The sequence below is a fragment of the Microtus oregoni genome, unplaced genomic scaffold (assembly GCF_018167655.1).
Source record: "Microtus oregoni isolate MIOR12 unplaced genomic scaffold, Mior012 000018F_ref0000195, whole genome shotgun sequence".
NCBI classification, from domain to species: domain Eukaryota; kingdom Metazoa; phylum Chordata; class Mammalia; order Rodentia; family Cricetidae; genus Microtus; species Microtus oregoni.
In genome coordinates, this window is record NW_024543077.1 from 39,659,901 (window position 1) to 39,681,077 (window position 21,177).

General features: G+C 42.4%; 1 protein-coding gene across 3 annotated transcripts in view; it reads right to left on the reverse strand.

Moving 5' to 3' along the window:
• The window catches only part of LOC121458869 (protein FAM126B-like), a 56,841-nt gene that overhangs the window by 17,674 nt on the left and 17,990 nt on the right, over positions 1 to 21,177 (reverse strand). For 2 of the 3 annotated variants that reach the window (XM_041668202.1, XM_041668200.1), the window contains exons 3-8: positions 15,843 to 15,914; positions 14,053 to 14,154; positions 8,566 to 8,745; positions 5,969 to 6,049; positions 2,547 to 2,662; positions 1,135 to 1,230 (exon numbers count right to left, since the gene is read on the reverse strand). In XM_041668202.1, the coding sequence (XP_041524136.1) occupies positions 1,135 to 1,230; positions 2,547 to 2,662; positions 5,969 to 6,049; positions 8,566 to 8,745; positions 14,053 to 14,154; positions 15,843 to 15,893 (626 nt within the window). In that variant the 5' untranslated portion in view covers positions 15,894 to 15,914. Of the gene's footprint in view, positions 1 to 1,134; positions 1,231 to 2,546; positions 2,663 to 5,968; positions 6,050 to 8,565; positions 8,746 to 13,356; positions 13,416 to 14,052; positions 14,155 to 15,842; positions 15,915 to 21,177 lie in introns of those variants that run through there. The other variant, XM_041668203.1, reaches the window with a different exon arrangement.

Consider the following 21,177-nt stretch of genomic DNA (forward strand, 5'->3'; position numbering starts at 1 on the left):
TTTTGTCTGCACGTGTGTATCTGTGTGTCACTGTTTTGTCTGCACGTGTGTATCTGTGTGTTTTGTCTGCACGTGTGTATCTGTGAGTGTTTTGTCTGCACGTGTGTATCTGTGTGTCAGTGTTTTGTCTGCACGTGTGTATCTGTGTGTTTTGTCTGCACGTGTGTATCTGTGAGTGTTTTGTCTGCACGTGTGTATCTGTGTGTCAGTGTTTTGTCTGCACGTGTGTATCTGTGTGTCAGTGTTTTGTCTGCACGTGTGTATCTGTGTGTCAGTGTTTTGTCTGCACGTGTGTATCTGTGTGTCAGTGTTTTGTCTGCACGTGTGTATCTGTGTGTCAGTGTTTTGTCTGCACGTGTGTATCTGTGTGTCAGTGTTTTGTCTGCACGTGTGTATCTGTGTGTCAGTGTTTTGTCTGCACGTGTGTATCTGTGTGTTTTGTCTGCACGTGTGTATCTGTGAGTGTTTTGTCTGCACGTGTGTATCTGTGTGTCAGTGTTTTGTCTGCACGTGTGTATCTGTGAGTGTTTTGTCTGCACGTGTGTATCTGTGTGTCAGTGTTTTGTCTGCACGTGTGTATCTGTGTGTCAGTGTTTTGTCTGCACGTGTGTATCTGTGTGTCAGTGTTTTGTCTGCACGTGTGTATCTGTGTGTCACTGTTTTGTCTGCACGTGTGTATCTGTGAGTGTTTTGTCTGCACGTGTGTATCTGTGTGTCAGTGTTTTGTCTGCACGTGTGTATCTGTGAGTGTTTTGTCTGCACGTGTGTATCTGTGTGTCAGTGTTTTGTCTGCACGTGTGTATCTGTGTGTAACTGTTTTGTCTGCACGTGTGTATCTGTGAGTGTTTTGTCTGCACGTGTGTATGTGTGTGTATGTCAGTGCAGTACCAGCGTTCTGAAGAGGACACGGGAACCTGTGGTCTGGATAAGCAGAGCTGCAGGCCACTGTGCAGATGAAGCCAGGGCTCTACCTACTGAGCAAGCCACCTCTCCAGACCCCTAAAATCATTCTCATTCCTGAGAACGTAAGCTCCGTGAATTTCATCTACTCTGTAGCAGACGTTAAACAGCCGGGCGGACAGGGTACCTCCCGAATGACCCTGTGACTATGATGACCGTGACCACTGCCCTTACCTGGAGCCCATCTGACACAGGGACTGGTAGGAGGAGGCCGGCATATACACAATGGCTGAGTTATAGCACAGCATGAGGAAGCTCAGGACCTCGAACCTAGAGCAACAACAACAACACACAATAGTAAATGATTTACTCACTAAATGGTTTTAACATCTTCATGATTTCTTCTTAATCAGGTTACTGTAGGAACCTCCTCTACAGTTTGTTTTATTCTTATTATGAACCATAGCCCTTGCTGTCACCAGTATTTTCTTTTTCTTTAGTGTTTTTTTTAATTTATTTACATTTTTTTTTTGTACATCAGTATTTTGCCTGCATGTATGTCTGTGTGAGGGTGTCAGATCCCCTGGAACAGGAGTTATAGACAGATGTGAGCTGCCATGTGGGTGTTGGGGATGAACCCCAGTCCTCTGGAAGAGCAGTCAGTGCTCTTACCCGCTGAGCAAGCTCTCCAGTCCTGCAGCACGTATCTGACTGGTTATACTAACCTTGTTTAATAGAGTTTGCTGAACTACTCCATAAGCAGAAACCATTTCCAGTAGGGGGAGCGGGGAAGAATCTGGTTACGGATGACATGGAGACATCACAAGGGTGCTGACCGCCTGCTGGAGCCCCCGGGATGAGGAGGGTGTGGCGCTGTGTGAGGAAGAGCCAGCTTTCTCCATGGACAAGCGTTAGCTGTCCAATCCCAGTGGGCAGGGCTGGATATGTGCATATGCAAGCAAATACTCAGTAGATTACATATACACAGGCATATACACACATACATCCGTATGTATATACAAGTAACAATAATAACGAGAGATTAAGAACTTGGGAGGTGGGACACGGAAGAGCTGGGGAGATGGGGAGGAGTGGTGGAGCCTTAGTATTGATTTTCAGATTTTGTAATGTGTGCCTTCTTTGGTGGTAAGACCCAAGTCTATAGCAGAAACTCATTTATGTTTCACGTGTACCACGCACACACATGACATTCTGCTGCTTGTGCTTCACCTCTGCCCCGCCACACAGACTGTGTGCGGGTTGTCCGCCTGTGCCACTGTGCTGTGCCCACCAGGTTTCAGAACAGGGTTTCTCTATGGAACATCTCTAGCTGTCCTGGAACTAGCTCTTGTGCACCTCTACCACCCGGTGCTGTGAAGTTTTTATTTTTTTACATTTATTTATTACATGTTTTTAAAAACTTATTTTAGATTTATTTTGTGTGTGGAAATTGCCAGCATGTGTGCATGTGTACAAGCATGCCTGGTGCCCGTGGAAGCAAGAGGAAGATGTCAGATCCCCTGGAACCGAGTTGCAGATGGTTGTGAGCTACCATGTGGGTGGTGGGACTGAACCCAGGTCCTCCGGGAGAGCGGCCAGCTTGCCCCAGCGATCCCACCTGCCCCACTATGCAGTTTGACCATTACCGGTTTTGCGCAGTGAAGGTCTCTCTCTGAGGATGAAGGTCACTGTAAACAACCCTGATGAGATCATGCTGACACAACGCCCCTTCTGTTAGAGCCATGGATCCAATTGTTGAGGGCTACGAGAAATAAGGTGTAGCATGAAATAATGAAGTAAAAAACTTGTATTGTGTAATCGTATTTAATTCTGTTTAAATAAAATGAAGTTTGAAATAAGTTTTTTCTGCTCAATGACGCTTTATGTTTTCTTTTGGAATTATGTGAAGACAGAAAATTTGAAAGATATCACTGCACTTTCTGAAATATTATGGAGTTACTCTGCATTTAAGAACAAGAAAAGCTGCTAAAACACTTAGGTTTTACATTCATATTTGTTTTGTATTCCAGAACACACAATACAACTACCTATACAAAATAAACAGTATTGAGACTATGATAAAAACTTCTTTAATATTCAATTTCTCACGTCGGACTTACTGTCACTACTATTCATTTTCTTTCATAACACAATACAAATAACTTAATTAAAATCTATTTCTCAGAAACATTATTATTCTATGTTAAAATGAATCTTGGTTGAATAGGAGATATACTATCTCTTTTTTGGTTTTTCAAGACAGGGTTTCTCTGTAGCTTTGGTCCTGTCCTGGAACTCACTTTGTAGACCAGGCTGGCCTCAAACTCACAGAGATCCGCCTGCCACTGTCTCCTGAGTGCTGGGATTAAAGGTATGCGTGCGCCACCACCACCTGGCTGAGACAAACTCTTTCTAACACAATGCAAAGTCTCAGGGGAATTAATTTTAAAAATTAATAGCTTCATTGAGACACAAAATAGACAGGTTAATGTGTGTTAAAAATAGAATATGATTTTTTTTGGATAAACTTTTTAAATGCCCACAATCTGACACGTCAAATGCCACTGAAGATGGTAAATTTGATTCATCACACATTTCCTTATTGGATGTTACTAAAGAAAGCTACTCGACATCAACATTTACCTATATAATCACGAGTGTGATCACAGTCTTCTCAGAATAAACATTTACCTATATAATCACGAGTGTGATCACAGTCTTCTCAGAATAAACATTTACCTATATAATCACGAGTGTGATCACAGTCTTCTCAGAATAAACATTTACCTATATAATCACGAGTGTGATCACAGTCTTCTCAGAATAAACATTTACCTATATAATCACGAGTGTGATCACAGTCTTCTCAGAATAAACATTTACCTATATATAATCACGAGTGTGATCACAGTCTTCTCAGAATAAACATTTACCTATATAATCACGAGTGTGCCCATAGTCTTCTCAGAATAAACATTTACCTATATAATCATGAGTGTGATCACAGTCTTCACAGAATAAACATTTACCTATATAATCACGAGTGTGATCAGTCTTCACAGAATAAACATTTACGTATATAATCATGAGTGTGCCCATAGTCTTCTCAGAATAAACATTTACCTATATAATCACGAGTGTGCCCATAGTCTTCTCAGAATAAACATTTACCTATATAATCACGAGTGTGATCACAGTCTTCTCAGAATAAACATTTACCTATATATAATCACGAGTGTGATCACAGTCTTCTCAGAATAAACATTTACCTATATAATCACGAGTGTGATCACAGTCTTCTCAGAATAAACATTTACCTATATAATCACGAGTGTGCCCATAGTCTTCTCAGAATAAACATTTACCTATATAATCACGAGTGTGCCCATAGTCTTCTCAGAATAAACATTTACCTATATAATCACGAGTGTGATCACAGTCTTCTCAGAATAAACATTTACCTATATAATCACGAGTGTGCCCATAGTCTTCTCAGAATAAACATTTACCTATATAATCACGAGTGTGATCACAGTCTTCTCAGGATAAACATTTACCTATATAATCACGAGTGTGATCACAGTCTTCTCAGAATAAACATTTACCTATATAATCACGAGTGTGATCACAGTCTTCTCAGGATAAACATTTACCTATATAATCACGAGTGTGATCACAGTCTTCTCAGGATAAACATTTACCTATATAATCACGAGTGTGATCACAGTCTTCTCAGGATAAACATGAGCAAAGCAAATATGTTATCCATGAGCTAGAATGTGCATTAGAATCCTTTATACTAAAAAATAACGGAGTATCGACATCCTTCTGAGTAATTATTTTACTAAAGAAAAATAAAAATGAATCAATCTAACAAAGATCACCAGTAAACAATATGAAAAAAAAAACAATTCTTCGAAAACTCATTTCAAAAACTGATTTAAAAAGATGAAAAAGAGTGGAGTGGTGGTGGTGCATGCCTTTAATCCCAGCACTCAGGAGGCAGGGGGTCTGGCGGATCTCTGTGAGTTCCAGGATAGCCAGGGCTGTTTCACAGAGAAACTCTGACTCAGAAAACAAAATGAAAAGCTGAAAATGACCTCGACGAGGGAAAACCCAGGAATAGACAAGAACTGGAGGAGATGTTTCCACTAAGCACTAACTCCCTGAACACAAGTTTGACACCACACAGAGCTACCCTAAAAAATGTGCTCCGCGTGGGCTGGAGAGGTGGTCCAGTGGTTACAGCACTGACTGCTCTTCCAGAGGACCTGGGTTCAATTCCCAGAAACCATATGGCAGCTCACAACTGTTAGTAATTCCAAGATCTGACACCCTGACACAGACAGACACGCAGGCAAAACACCAATACACATAAAATGAAAATAAAAATTTACTCCGCTAAAATTAGTTAATTTATTTAATGTGAGTGTATGCACATATGGAAGACAGAGGCAATTTGTGAGTCAGTTCTCTCCTTAAACTGCAGAGTCCAGGGAACAAACTCAGCTGTCAGGTTTGGTGACTGGAACCTGCATCTGTCAATCATCTGTTGGCCCCTTACCTGCTTCCCTGCCTCCCTCTCTGCCTCCCTCCTTCCTTTTATTAAATGTGTATGAGCGTTTTGCCTGTATGCAGGTCTGTGTGTCAGATGCATGCCTGGTACCCAAGGAGGCCAGAAGAGGGTGTCAGAGAACCTGGAACTGGACTTACAGGTGGTTGTGACTTACCATGTGGGTGCTGGGAATTGAACATGGATCCTCTGGAGGAACAGTCAGTGTTCTTAACACTGAGCCATCTGAGCTCACAACCAAAAGGAGAGGACTATGTATTAGGGACCTTGCATGGTGGTGTAAGCATTTCACTGGGAGACAGAAGCAGGTTTAGGAGTGCAAGGTCATCCTTGACAACCTGGTGAGTTTGGAGCCAGCCTGGGCTACGAAACATCATGTTTCAAAAACAGAGACAAAACAAAAAAGTACTCACAATCTTTACCTCTGGCAAAAGCTAGTCTTTCCTCTCCCTCTCAACACAATGTGAAACACGCCAGGTTCCCAACACTACTTACTTCGTGGTATATCGAGGGCTTGGACAAGGAGGGGATGGTGAAAGACAGTACTTTATTATTTCCATCTTTATCAGCAATTTCCTACAGCAAAAGTGCAAAACAACGAAACGTTAAGTCTAGCAAAATAAATAATAGTTACTTTCTTAACTAACAGAATAGACTATTGGTAATTGCAGGGGAGTTTTAGAAACAATAGCACATGAAAATAGTATTACTCTATCACACCCTTTCAAATTTACTAGCAAACCAGTGTATGTGTGTCGGGAGCTGTTACCCACAGAGATACTGAGCACAAATTACATTACATAATATCCAACATGACAGCAAGGGCAAGAAGTGGGTGTACACAGAACAGGAAGGTCAAAAGTGACTAGATTCTAGAGGGCAAAATACTGATCAGAAATATGGGTCATTGAAACATAAATAAAACCGAGAGATGCACACTTACTGAAATAACACATTACTATTACATAATGAATTGTTTGCCGGCTTTACTGAGCTATAACTGACAGAATTTACATATATTTCTAGTGCATGTGACGTTTTGATACATTTACATTGTGAATGATTACCATCAGCAAACTTACTCAAATATCAGTGCAGCAGTTACCATTTTCATGGTGACATCTTAAGATTGAATACCGATTATAAGAAAATGATAGTAACTCAGAATGAACTACCAAATTGTGATGAGTTCCATGTTGACAATATTAGTGTAAATGGTTAAGAAATAAGACTTAGATTCAGATAATTTCTACTGAATTGTGCAAATTCTTCTGCGTTCTTGTTTGTTTGAGACAAGGTTTCATTCAGTAGCCTAGGGCGCCCTGGAACACAATACGTATTTCTGGCAGACTTCAAGTTTGCACTTCGGTTTACTGAGTAGTGAGGTCAGAAATATGTGCCGCTATACCTGCTGCCCCCACCCAAAGGGTCTCACTGTACTACTGCAGCCTGACTTGTTTCGTAGTTCAGACTGGCCTGGAAGCAGAATCTTGCCTTTGACTCCCAAGCTGGGATTAAGGTATGAGTCACCACGCCCATTCTTTTCTGTGATTTTAAAAGCTTTTCCAGACTGGGTTTCTCTGTGTAGTCCTGTCTGTCCTGGAACTCGCTCTGTAGACCATGCTGGCCTTGAACTTACTGAGATCTGTCTGCCTCTGCCTCCAAAGAGCTAGAATAAAAGGACCACCACCACCTGGCTTTTTTTTTTTTTTTTAAGAAAAAACACTTGTAGCCAGGCAAGCTGGTCTACAAAGGAAAAGCACAGGAACACAGATGTTCTTCCTCCCTCTAGTCCTCAGGTGTCAGTCCTTCTCTCCACACCAGCAGGAGGAGCTGCTGCTGCTTCACCTCATCCCACTGCCTTCTGTCTGTTCTAAGGATCACTCAGGCGGCATGGAACCCACACAGATGCTCCCATTGGACCCTATGGTAGAGGACAATCTAAGTCAGAGGACAGACAGACACGGTGCTGCAAACCTGTAGCCTGGGCTTAGGCTCACCAGAAGCTAACAGGTCAGATTCAGATACAAAAGCTTTGAAGCCAGACTAGAATACTTGAGATCCTGTCTCAAACAACAAAACCAAAACAAATCTCAAACAAAACAACAAAAAATCCCAATCGCTTGGGCATAGTGGTCCTACCCTTTGAACACCAGCACCTGACTGAGGCAGGGGAATCCCTATGAGTTTGAGACCATCCTGGTCTACATAGTAAATTCAAGGCCAGGCCCTGTCTCAAAAACAACTGGGTTAGCTTTTCACTAACAAACAAACAAGACACCTTTAAGTTTTCTGAGGTCCCATTTAAAAACAGATCTACGACGAGATCCAGTCACACCGCTCTACCAGAGACATCTGCTCACCCACGCTCACTGCTGCTCTATTCATTCTGATGTGGGAGGCCAGCCCCACCCTTCCTGGGTGATTCACCCTGGGCAGTGGTCCTCACACTGTAAGGAAGTGGGCTGAGCAAGCCCTGAGGAGCAAACCAGTAAGCAGCATGCTCCACGGCTGCTTCATCAGTTCCAGCCTCCGGCTTCCTGCCCTGACTGCCCTGGATGATGGACCACAAGACACTGTCAGGTGAAACAGACCCTGCCCTCTTCAGCACAGCCACAGAAACCCTGACTAAGACAATTATTTCTTCCTACAATCTCACCTACTCTCAGTAGAAAGTGATCAAAAGTGTTCCTTTTCAGATACCATTTCCTAAGGAAAGCTGTAGTAACTTTGGTAATATTTAATTTCTCATACTCTTTTCTATACCCACTCTGCATTATCTACGGCTACGTCTTCTCAAGTGGAGAAGTTTCCCTACAGCAGGTAGCTCACTTCAGTATTCAACTTGTTCCTTATGAAAAAGGGATTCATAAACACTGGTTCAAAAAATGCTTTGAAGTAAATCATCTGATCTAACAATAGTATCAATTATAACTTCATCAAATTTATAAAAAACATTTCTAACAAATGTTTATATTCAATGCAAAAATTATTCAACAGACATTTCAATTTGTTTTTCTCTAAACAATCTTCAAATATTTCAGAGGATTTCGACAATATTTCAAATATCCTAAACACCACTTTCAACTCACCAAATTATAAATTCCTAGGAGAAGAGCTTCAATGCAGCCATTACTCTGTCTGTCTCTGCTAACTGTAAGTCGCAAATAAACCCACATCAGCTCGGGCAGGAACTGCAGTGTGAACCTCTTGAGCCGGACTTCTGAGCTACGATAGAGCTCAAACAGCTGGTGGCAGACAGGCTCCAGGAGCTAAAGGGAAACAGAGAAGCATTATTTCCATGGCTTGAGCTGTAACTATGTTTCTTAAAAATGTACTTTTATATAGTATTTAGAAAATAAATTCTTCTTAAAATTAATTCCTCCATGTATGAGCTAATTCAAAATCGCTTTAATAGACTACATATTAAACGGCCAAACCTTGAACTAATTACTTTAGTACCAAATACTATTACTGTACTTTTGATTTACTAGGCTACTAAATTTATTAGCTAAGTAGTCTGTTTGCCAAATACTTTTATTTGGTGAGCTTCACTGTCTGTTCTTACCAAGCCCTTCTAGTCTATATTTTGTTTTTTACATTTATGTATGTAAGCATGTATGAGTGGGGTACTGTCATGCCATGGCACACTTATGGAGAACAACCCTGTGGGTCTAGTCCTCGCCTCCCGTCACATGAGTTCCAGGATCCACCTCGGCTGCAAGTGCTTTTATCCAGAGTCATCTCACTGGCTCATCTTCCATTTTAAGAAATTTCTTCTTAATTAAAATAACTTGAAATTTCAAGTAAAGCCATGATTTAGGTTATATCTCACTCATTAGATTAGATTTTATAAACAATGATACGGGCATCTAAAATCCTAGCTAACATATTTTAAATACCTACGGGGAAGAAGAAAAGATTTGAGACCTCACTAATTATACTTATTGGGCAAAGGTCCTGCTGCACAAGCACAAGGACTGGAGTTCAGATGCCCAGCGCCGATATAAAAACTGAAGCTAGCCGGGCAGTGGTGGCACACGCCTTTAATCCCAGCACTCGGGAGGCAGAGGCAGGCGGATCTCTGTGAGTTCGAGGCCAGCCTGGTCTACAAGAGCTAGTTCCAGGACAGGAACCAAAAGCTACGGAGAAACCCTGCCTCGAAAATACAAAACAAAACCAAAAAAACAAAAAAAACTGAAGCTAGCGTGGCATGGGGAGGGAGGTAAGCAGACTCCCCAGGGCTTACGGGCCACACAGCCCAGCTATGACAGCAAGCTCTAGATTCACTGAGAGGCCCTATCTCAGGAGACAGGGGGAGAGGGCTAGATGCCAGTGCTCGCTCGCTCACACACACACACACGCACACACACACAAGCACATACATGCATTCTAGATTCAGTGAGAGGCCCGACTTCAGGAGACAGGGGGAGAGTGCTAGTGGCCAGTGCTCACAATCTACTGCTGGTGTGCACACACGCACACACAAGCACAAACACACACACAGAGATAACACAGGCACACACACACAAACACACACGCAATTCTGAAAGGAAAAAAGTGCATATATAAATATGTTTTTCAATGCTAATTATTCTTGTATTACTACATGAAATGACTTGAGAGACCTCAAGATGGTAAAAACTAAATAAAATGAGCAATCCCACCCACTGCCAATTTAAAATGGTTCCACTCCTGCTAACCACAGACTGTACACACCTGGCTGACTTTTAACTACATACTGAAGACTGATAGAAACTAAACTTTTTTTTTAAGTTCTTCAAGACAGGGTTTCTCTGTGCAGCTCTGGCTGTCCTGGAACTCACTCTGTAGACCAGGCTGGCCTCAAACTTACAGAGATCCACCTGCCTCTGCCTCCCAAGTGTTGGGATTATGCAGAATATGGTGTCAAAGAAAATATAAAATGAACAGATTCAACTCAACGCCCATCAAAATCCCAGCAAAATTCTTCAAAGACCTCGAGAGAACTGTACTCAACTCCATATGGAAGAGCAAACATGCAGGATAGCCAAACAATCCTGTACAATAAAAGAACTTCTGGAAGCATCACTTCAAACTTTACTACAGAGCTACAGTACTGAAAACAGCCTGGTATTGGCATAAGAACAGACAGGAGGACCAATGGAACCAAATAGAAGACCCAGATTTCAATCCACACATCTTTGAACACCTGATTTTTGACAAAGAAGCAAAAAATATCAAATGGATAAAAGAAAGCATATTTAACAAGTGGTGCTGGCATAACTGGATATCAACATGTAGAAGAATGAAAACAGACCCATATCTATCACCATGCACAAAGCTCAAGTCCAAAAGGATCAGAGACCTCAATATAAAGCCAGCCACACTGAACCTCATAGAAGAGAAAGTGGGAAGGACACTTTGAATGCATTGACACAGGAGACCACTTCCTAAATATAACCCCAGTAGCACAAACACTGAGAGAAACAATATATGGTACCTCCTGAAACTGAGAAGCTTCTGTAAAGCAAAGAACATGGTCAACAAGACAAAACGACAGCCTACAGAATGGGAAAAGATCTTCACTAACCCCACATCAGACAGAGGTCTGCTCTCCAAAATATACAGAGAACTCAAGGAATTGGACACCAAAAGATCACATAATCAAAAAAAAAATGGTGTTCAGACCTAAACAGAGAACTCTCAACAGAGGAATCTAAAATGGCTCAAAGACACATAAGGAAATGTTCAACATCCTTAGTCATCAGAGAAATGCAAATCAAAACAACTCTGAGATTCCATCTTACACCTGAAAGAATGGCCAAGATCAAAAACACTGATGACAACTTATGCTGGAGAGGTTGTGGGGAAAGGGGAACACTTCTGCATTGCTGGTGTTGAGTGCAAGCTGGTACAGCCCCTTTGGATGTCAGTGTGGCGATTTATCAGAAAATTAGGAAACAACCTTCCTCAAGACCCAGTAATGCCACTTTTGGGTATATACCCAAAGGATGGTCAATTGTGCCACAAGGACTTGTGCTCAATTATGTTCATAGCAGCTTTGTTTGTCATAGCCGGAACCTGGAAACAACCTAAATGCCCCTAGACCGAAGAATGGATTAAAAAAAAATGTGGTACATTTACACAATGGAGTATACACAGCAGAAAAAAATAACGACATCTTGAATTTCGCAGGAAAATGGATGGAACTAGAAAACATTATTTTGAGTGAGATAACCCAGACACAGAAAGACAATCATCACATGTACTCACTCATAGGTGGTTTTAAAACATAAAGCAAAGAAAACCAGCCTACAAACCACAATCCCAGAGAACTTAGACAACAATGCGGACACTAAGAGAGACTTACATAGATCTAATCTACATGGGAAGTAGAAAGTAGAAAAAGTCAAGATATCCTGAGTAAATTGGGATCATGGGGACCTTGGGGGAGGGTTGAAGGGGGGAACAGATAAAAATGTACAGCTCAATAAATATCAAGTAAAAAAAAGAAAAAAAGATCGTTAGCCCCCCCCCCCCCCTAAAAAAAAAAAAGAAAATATAAAATGAACAGAGGGGACTTAACAGAGTGGAAGACTCAAAATGAAAGAACCACCAGGGTGACTGGGGGGTGGGGGTCCTGTTAAATTGAGAAAGAAAAAGCAGTACTGTTGGTGTACAGGTTAAGGGTTAAGTTATAATGGCCGGGCGCTGGTGGCGCACACCTGTAATCCCAGCACTCGGGAGGGACAGAGGCAGATGGATCTATGAGTTTGAGGCCAGCCTAGTCTACAGAGTGAGTTCCAGGACAGTCTCCAAACCTACAGAGAAACCCTGTCCTGAAAAACAAACAAAACAAAACAAATAAAAGTTAAGTTATAACATAGGTAGTCACAATATGCAAAATTAAACTCTAAAAGTTCATATCAACGACTTTTATTTATGTCTTTAAAGCAGCATTGCTTTTAAGACTGTCCTAAGTTCAGTTCCTATTAAATAGAGCATGGCCATTTTCTGAAATAACATCTCGGTAGCACATCTGACGATGCTTCAGGATACAATAAGATCAGGACCTAAGTCGCACCTGTCTATGACTACTGTGCACAACAGTTATGAGGTCCCTGGGTTTTCAGACGTCTGAATTAAAACCTTCTGATTTGGCAATAATAAGGGTGGAACCCAGACCTGCCCCTGCAGGTTCATAATGACAACAAATGCCAAGTCTCCAGCCTGGATTTCTCCAGCTGAGGTTTCCATTTTGACCCATGACCTTGCCTCATGTGTTATTATAAAGCACAATAACATACAATAGTCTGAAAAATTTTAAAAACGTCTTAAGTTTTTTTAAAAATGAGAACACTTTTCATATCTTTGAGTACTGAATCTAAAGATTTAGTACTAGAATCATTTTGCATTTAATTGTTTTCTGATCAATATTTACTTTTATTTACACTTAACCCCTGAACCACATCCCAAGCACACATTTACTACTTATTCATTACATACATGATAAACAGTTTATACGACCGCTGCCCATGAAGAGCTTACAATCTAAAGAGAAATGCATAAAACAAATAATTTTTAATAAGCAAAGCTTAAATGTTAGGCAGTGCAAGATGAGGGGCAGGGCGTACACATCATTATTTAGAAAATTTCAAACACTCCTGACTAAAGATGTGTGTGCCCGAGTGTGTATCCGACCAACGCACCGACACACACACAGCCCGCCTCTGAAGTTTTAACAGTTCAGTAATACATTGCAGGAGAAAAAGCAGCAGATGCAAGTCTGAGAGCCAGTCCAAACACAGGAGACGGGAAGGAGGAGGTCAGTAAGCAAGCTTTTAGTGAGAAGACAAAATAGGGATGCACTCTCAGTTAGGCTGCCGGTTAGAGACGGTTACCTGCCGGGACTTCTTCAGCTCGCTGCAGTGCACAGCAGAGGCACTCTGGGAGGCTGTATCTGGGAAGATAAGAAGCTACTTTCCTGTGTGCTCCTTTCATTTTCATGTTAAAGCATACATGAATCCAGTGGATAAATTACCTGTCACTGTGTGCATCTGGTCTAAGCTAACAGACAGACTCGGCTGCTGCACTTTCTACTGTCTACCACAGAGTGAGTCACAGTGAACTGTTATTCTAAGTTACTGATCTTCACAATTTAGGTCCCCAAAAGCACTTCCTCTGGTAACTTCCAGGAGAGCTTAATAAACAGCATAATTTTGTGTTATCGGTTCACAGCTGATCAGAATGCTTGTAAATATCTCTACAGTATTAAGAAATTAAAAGTAAATGATATTAAAATAAAGAAGGCTGAATCCGTATACCATTAAGATTTGTTTTCCAGAGAAGGAACACTCCAGAACACACACAAAAAACTATACATTAAATACACAATCATGGAGATGAGGGTGACTGCAGCTGAGAACCAACCAGGAAAAGAGACCAAGGCATCTTCAAATGTAAGAAGATGGGGCGGGGAAAGCCAAAGCAACTACCAGAGGGAGAGCGAAGAGCGGCTTTCTAGACCCACGGGGAGAGAGAAACTGGACAAAGCTTCACCTTACTATTTGGAGTTTACTGTTTCAAAGGCCTCCTACCTCATTGTTCGAGTCCTGAATGACTTTATAGAGCGCAGGGACAAGGGGCTTCTTCCGGTGTAGAGTCGCTGCATAACTGGTGATCTGAGTGTCAGGTAGTGCCTAAGATGAAACCAAGGAACAGCAACATGGATTTCACATTTAGGAAACACGTTTCTTTTACATGGGTGCTACTTGATAAAAGAAGAGACAAATAAGAAAATTTAAAGTAATATAATTAATATCAAGTAATTAACATACAAATAACTGTTTAGCCACAAAATGATTACAAGTCCCATATCTTCACTGTACCGTCATCGAGCCTAAAAGAGAGCAGGATACATGCCTTACTTGTACTCATACTTTTACAAAACACACTTCATAAGTCTACATTACATAGTTTTCTACCAAAACTACTTGACTTTAAGTCATTGGAAATCAAAGCAGAAAACAAATATTATCATTAAAACTTGAAGACTTCAGTCATCTACTGGACATATTTTAATCACAACTATTTTTATTTCTATGTAATTCTTTTGACCTTATTCATATTAGTTATACTCGAAAAGAGCACCAATAAAGAAGCACAATTCCACACTCTGCAACTTCTACTTAGAAGCACATTGCAGGACCCCGATGGGCGGATCAGTGCCATTAACCCTGGACACGGTACCACTGGACACGGTACCCTGGACACGGTACCCCTGGGACATGGTACCCCCGAACACGGTACCCTTAGACACAGTATCCTGGACACAGTACCCCCAGGACACAATACCCTGGACACAGTACCCCTGGACATGGTACCCTTAGACACGGTACCCTGGACACAGTACCCCCAGGACACAGTACCCTGGACACGGTACCCTGGACACGGGACCCCTGGGACATGCTACCTCCGGGACATGGTACCCTTAGACATGGTACCCTTAGACATGGTACCCCTGGACATGGTACCCTTAAACATGGTACCCCTGGACACGGTACCCCTGGACATGGTACCCTTAGACATGGTACCCCTGGACATGGTACCCTTAGACATGGTACCCCTGGACATGGTACCCCTGGACATGGTATCCTTAGACACGGTACCCCTGGACACGGTACCCCTGGACATGTTACCCTTAGACATGATACCCCTGGACACGGTACCCCTGGACATGGTACCCCTGGACATGTTACCCTTAGACATGGTACCCTTAGACATGGTACCCCTGGACACGGTACCCCTGGACATGGTACCCCTGGACACGGTACCCCTGGACATGGTACCCCTGGACATGGTACCCCTGGACATGTTACCCTTAGACATGGTACCCTTAGACATGGTACCCCTGGACACGGTACCCCTGGACATGGTACCCCTGGACACGGTACCCCTGGACATGGTACCCCTGGACATGGTACCCTTAGACATGGTACCCTTAGACATGGTACCCTTAGACATGGTACCCCTGGACACGGTACCCCTGGACATGGTACCCTTAGACACGGTACCGCTGGACATGGTACCCTTAGACATGGTACCCCTGGACATGGTACCCTTAGACATGGTACCCCTGGACACGGTACCCCTGGACATGGTACCCTTAGACATGGTACCCCTGGACATGGTACCCTTAGACATGGTACCGCTGGACACAGTACCCTGGACATGGTACCCTTAGACATGGTACCCCTGGACACGGTACCCCTGGACATGGTACCCCTGGACACGGTACCCTTAGACATGGTACCCCTGGACATGGTACCCTTAGACATGGTACCCCTGGACATGGTACCCTTAGACATGGTACCGCTGGACACGCTACCTTGAACTCTGACAGCCACTCTTCCACCACAGCTCGCTCGGACCCCAGCATCTTTCTCTAGTCTTCTGTTATCTGAAATGTAAGACAGTATTACCTACAGAGATTACCAAAGGTCTGTAATATATCCATCTCACTAACCAAGACACTCAGCTGTATTTCAGAGAGAGGCTTCTACTCGGTTTGAAGTGCAATTAAATTTTTTCAAAAATAAATCCTACTTTTAAATGATAGGACCAGAACCCATTGTCTTCCCGCCTTCACTCTCCACACTCCAACGTGGCAAAGGAGGTGTTCTTAAATCAGATATATCTACAATCTCAGTAATGAGAGACCGAGGCAGGAGGACTGCAAAGTGGAGGTCAGCTCAGGTTCTGAACAAGCCTGAGCTACAGGGCAAGACGCTGTATCAACAAAACAAACTGAAAACTGCAGTGGCCAAGTGAAATCCAATAACACCATGGAAGACAAACATACAGAGCAAGTTACACACAACAGAACCAACCTAGTAACAAAATATAAATATCAAGTCTAGAAAGAGCAAGGGTTGGGGCTGAAGAGATGGCTCAGAGGCTGAGAGCACTGGCTGCTCTTCCAGAGGTCCTGAGTTCAATTCCCAGCACCCACATAGAAGCTTACAACCATCTGTAATGAGATCTGGTGCCCTCTTCTGGCCTGCAGGCAAACACGCAGAGTACCACACACTAAATACACACACACATACATACATACATCTTAAAAAGAAAAGAAAAAGCAGCCAAGTGGTTGTGGCGCACGCCTTTAATCCCAGTACTTGGGAGGCAGAGGCAGGCGGATCTCTGTGAGTTCGAGGCCAGCCTGGTCTACAAGAGCTAGTTCTAGGACAGGCTCCAAAGCTACAGAGAAACCTTGTCTCGAAAAACAAACAAACAAACTGGAAAACTGATAACAATATATGCATTATGCAAAATAAATCAGATTCTTAAATTTTCTAAGACAAAAAATGCCTTATTAGCAAAATCAAATTGAATAATAGTCTGTAAATTATAATTCTAATTAAAGTTTACATTTTTTAAAAGCTTGGAAACAAGCATATGCTCAACTCTTAAGTGCTTGCCATTGAGGGTAGTCTAACACATTTAACTTGATAAAAATGAGACACGTTGAACTTTCAAATGAAAACGAAGCAAAACCCCAAAGCTTTCTTCACTCAAAAGGAAGAAGTAAGGAAAAATAGGACACTAAGAACAGACCCCAAGGACGTGGAGCTGTCTGTGAGAGCGCAGAGAAGCGCTTCTGTGTTTGCCACACCTCATGCCACTCAAAAGATTTTTTATTTTTTTTGGTTTCCTGTCCTGGAACTAGCTCTGTCTCGAACTCACAGAGAACCGCCTGCCTCTGCCTCGAGTGCTGGGGTTAAAGGCATGCACCACCACCGCCCAGCTCACTCAAAAGATTAACCAGAGCAACTTGTAGACGTGTGTGTGTGTGTGTGTGTGTGTGTGTGTGTGTGTGTGTGTGAGAGAGAGAGAGAGAGAGAGAGAGAGAAAGAAAGAGAGAGAGAAGAGAGAGAGAGAACCTTAACCACATTTTCCCCACACTGTTCGCTGCTACTCCCCTAAATACAAGATCTCTGATTTAAGATTCCACAAGGACCTTAGAATATGTGTACGATGGAGCATTGCATCAAGTGCTGAAATAAAGAACAGGAAAAAAGAAAAAGAGTTGCCATGGTGATAGTGTGTCTTCTTAGCAATAAAACCCTACTTAAGACACTGGGTGCTAAGGATGTTGTGTATTACGTGTTTGTGTTGTCAACTCAATTCACACAGGAGGGAACCTCAACTGAAGAAAAGCTTCTGACAAAATGGTCTGTGGGCTGTTGTCTGTGGGACATTTTCTTGACTGTTAATTGGTGGAGATTTCAGGCCCCTGTTGGAGGTAGGTACCATCCCTACTCAGGTGGGCCCTGCATGTGTAAGAAAAGTAGCTAGCTGTGAGAGACACTTCACGCAGGCTAGGAAGCCGCTTCCTCTGTTGGTTTCTGCTTCAAGCTCCTGCCTTGAATTCCTACCTCGCTTCCCCCAATGATGATAAAGTTTAAGATGAAATAAAACCTTTCCTTCCCAGGTTGCTTTTAGTCATGGTGTTAATGAAAGCAACCCAAACCAAACTAGTCCAGCCTCACCGAGACCATGTTTCGATACAGACATATAAAAAAAGGGGGCAGAGGAAAGCAGAAGAGTAAATCAGATGCAAATATTTAAACATACATCCACATGATTTGTCTCTGTATGGGCTATGTTCACGTGTGCACATGTACCCTAGGGGGTCAAGAGAGGGCGTCAGATCCCTGGGGCTGGAATTACAGGTGGCTGTGAGCACCAGATGTGGGAGCCAGGAACCAAACTCAGGCCTCCTGCAAGAGCGGTGTGCACACTTAACCACGGAGTCACCTCTCCAGCCCCTTGCACTGAATATAACTAAAATATGACTGACCGGCCGGGCGGTGGTGGCACATGCCTTTAATCCCAGCACTCGGGAGGCAGAAGCAGGCGGATCTCTGGGAGTTCGAGGCCAGCCTGGTCTACATAGAGCTAGTTCCAGGACAGACTCCAAAGCCACAGAGAAACCCTGTCTCGAAAAAACAAAAAAACAAAAAAACAAAACAAAAAAAAATATGACTGACCTTAAGTTGATAGCCATTTTGTTTAGTAAACAATACACAAAGTTCATTATATTATTCTATCTACTTTGTTACAACCTGGAATTTCTTACAATGAATAAAAACTGAAATACTGATAAATGGAATCTACAAATATACAATTCTGATGTAAGAGATAGAAAACAAGGCTCTTACAGTTATTTTCTTACTTATTTTTGTGGATGGGGCTATGGATTGTACATTCAGAGCAAAACTACGAATCCCTGCTTCAGGAAAAAAGAACTAGGGCTCAGGACACAGCTCTGTTGCTAGAGTGCTTGCCTAGCATGATCCAGCACAGACTGGTAAGAGACGTGTTCTGGCCTATACAACGTACATGTTTGGAAGAGTTACTTCTCTGTCACCTCAAACTCCTTGTTTGAGGACAATGAAGGTATCTATGATAAAAGGTTTTTTAGTTTTTACTTGTTTTTGAGACGTGGTCTCAACTGTGAAGCCTAGTTGGCCTGAAACTCTGTGTTGACTAGGTTGACCTTGAATGAGAAATCCTCCTGTTTTTACTTCTCCAGTGCTGGGATCAAAGGCATGTTGCCAGTATATTCAACTGTCAAGAGATTTTTTATTTTTAACATAATAAATAGCACACAAGGTCTTAGAACAGTGTTTGGCACATATCCTTATGTTAGCTGTTACAATTATTTAAGTTCTTGACAACTCAAGAAGCATTTTTATTTTGTGCATAATAATTATTGATTTATTATTAGAAATATTGTTGAATAAAATGCTAAGGATTAAAAGAAAATAAGAACTCTCAAGAGATTCAAGGGAATCAAAATTATAAATAAACAAGGCTACAGAATTACCAGTTTAACATGAGACAGTAATAAATGTTACTGCAAATTCTTAAGCTTGGTTAAAAAAATATTGGGGGCCAGGCATGGTGGCGCACAGCTTTAGGTCCAGGCATGGTGATGCACACCTTTAATCCCAGCATTCAAGAGGGAGAGGTAGGCAGCTCTCTGAGGTGAAGGCCAGCCTGGTCTACAGAGACAGTTCCAAGATAGACAGGCTACACAGAGAAACCCTGTACTGAACCCTCCCAAACTCCCCACAAAACAGGAAAAAAAAATATGAAGATATTTCAAAGTGTATGTCTAAATCTTAGATTAAGGCAGTTGTTATTAAATTCTCTAAGGCCAAACTCAAAACTGTACTATATGATATAGTAGATCTAAGCTGAAAATGGCTATTTAAATTAATTCAAAATTTATTTTCCTACTTTCTGGGAAAGACAGAAATTAGACCTATTCTATGTTACAATAAAATGTGGGCTCAGGGGACTGGAGAGATGGCTCAGAAGTCACACGAGCACACCCCACTCTGGTAGAAGACTTGAGTTTGGTTCCTAGCACCCATGTCAAGTGGCTCATAACCACCTCTGACCCTAGCTCTAGAGGATCTGTCGCCTGTGGTCTCCTCAGGAACCTGCAGTACACAGTTAAAAAGGATCTTCTTTAAAACGTAGATCTAGTTATTTTACGAAGGAAGCTGAGACCAATTATCCTCCGGAATGACCTTTATTCAGAGAGAATTCTCATGACCACAGATCTCATGACCTTAACGTCAGGAGTAATTAGGAGAGGAGCATCAGAGACAAATGGCAGGGTCTTGGAGGAGAGGGAGGCCTCCTTTCAAACACGGGGGAGTGCCAGAGAGGTTTACGGTAAAGTGGGTAAAAGCATTTGCTGCTGAGCCTGAAGACCTGAGTTCAATCTTCAAAACCCGCATGGTGGAAGGAAGAGAACTAACTCCCTAAGGTTGTGTTATGACTGTCACATAAGTACATAATGTGCACCCCTTGCCCTGCCAGGAAATGAATTAATATATATTTTTAAAAGACATAGAAAAGAGCTTCATTAAGAAAGACAGGGTAGTAGAAAAGTGAGAGGTGATAAATGTGGGGTGGCGATGTGGGGTTCCCCTCTGCATGCTGTGACTAGCATTGGTGAGTACAGAAACTGTCTTCAGCCTGTGATAGAACAGAATAGAGGCAGGTGGGAGAAAGGAGGAGGAGTCAGGAGATGTTGGGAACGAACAAGCCGGAACCTTGCTGGTAAACCACAGGCACGTGGCAATACTCAGATTAATAGAAATGGGTTAAATTAAGATGTAAGGGCTAGCCAGTAAGAAGCTAGAGCTAATAAGCCAAGCAGTGATTTAATTAATAAAGGTTCTGTGTGGTTATTTCAGGGCTGAGCAGACAGGAACAAGCAAGCAGCCTTCCTACAACAAGGTAGGATGGGGTGGGGTGTGGATGTGTAGGGGAGCTGAAGGAGAAAGACAGCCTTCAGACATATGCCCTGAACAATGGAGATTTCCTGACCTTTCTAGGGTTTTCAGGGATGATCAGAAGTTTTAGCATGTTTAGTCTGACAGACCTATGTGCTATAATGGTTGGGTACTGGGTGAATTTTCCTTGTAGCTTCAAGGGGGAGGGTGGGCTTACTTATCTCCTCCTCTGTTCCCCAAGACTTCATAGCAGGGGCCTGCCAGCTGCAAGGGGCTGAGGCCTGATTTCTAAGGGTCTGTGATCTGACAAATGTACCTTGGACAGTTCACTGTCTTTACTGATGACTTCACTTCATAAGACAACCTGTTGTGTACGCCATAAAAACAGTACTTCCTGGGGCTGGA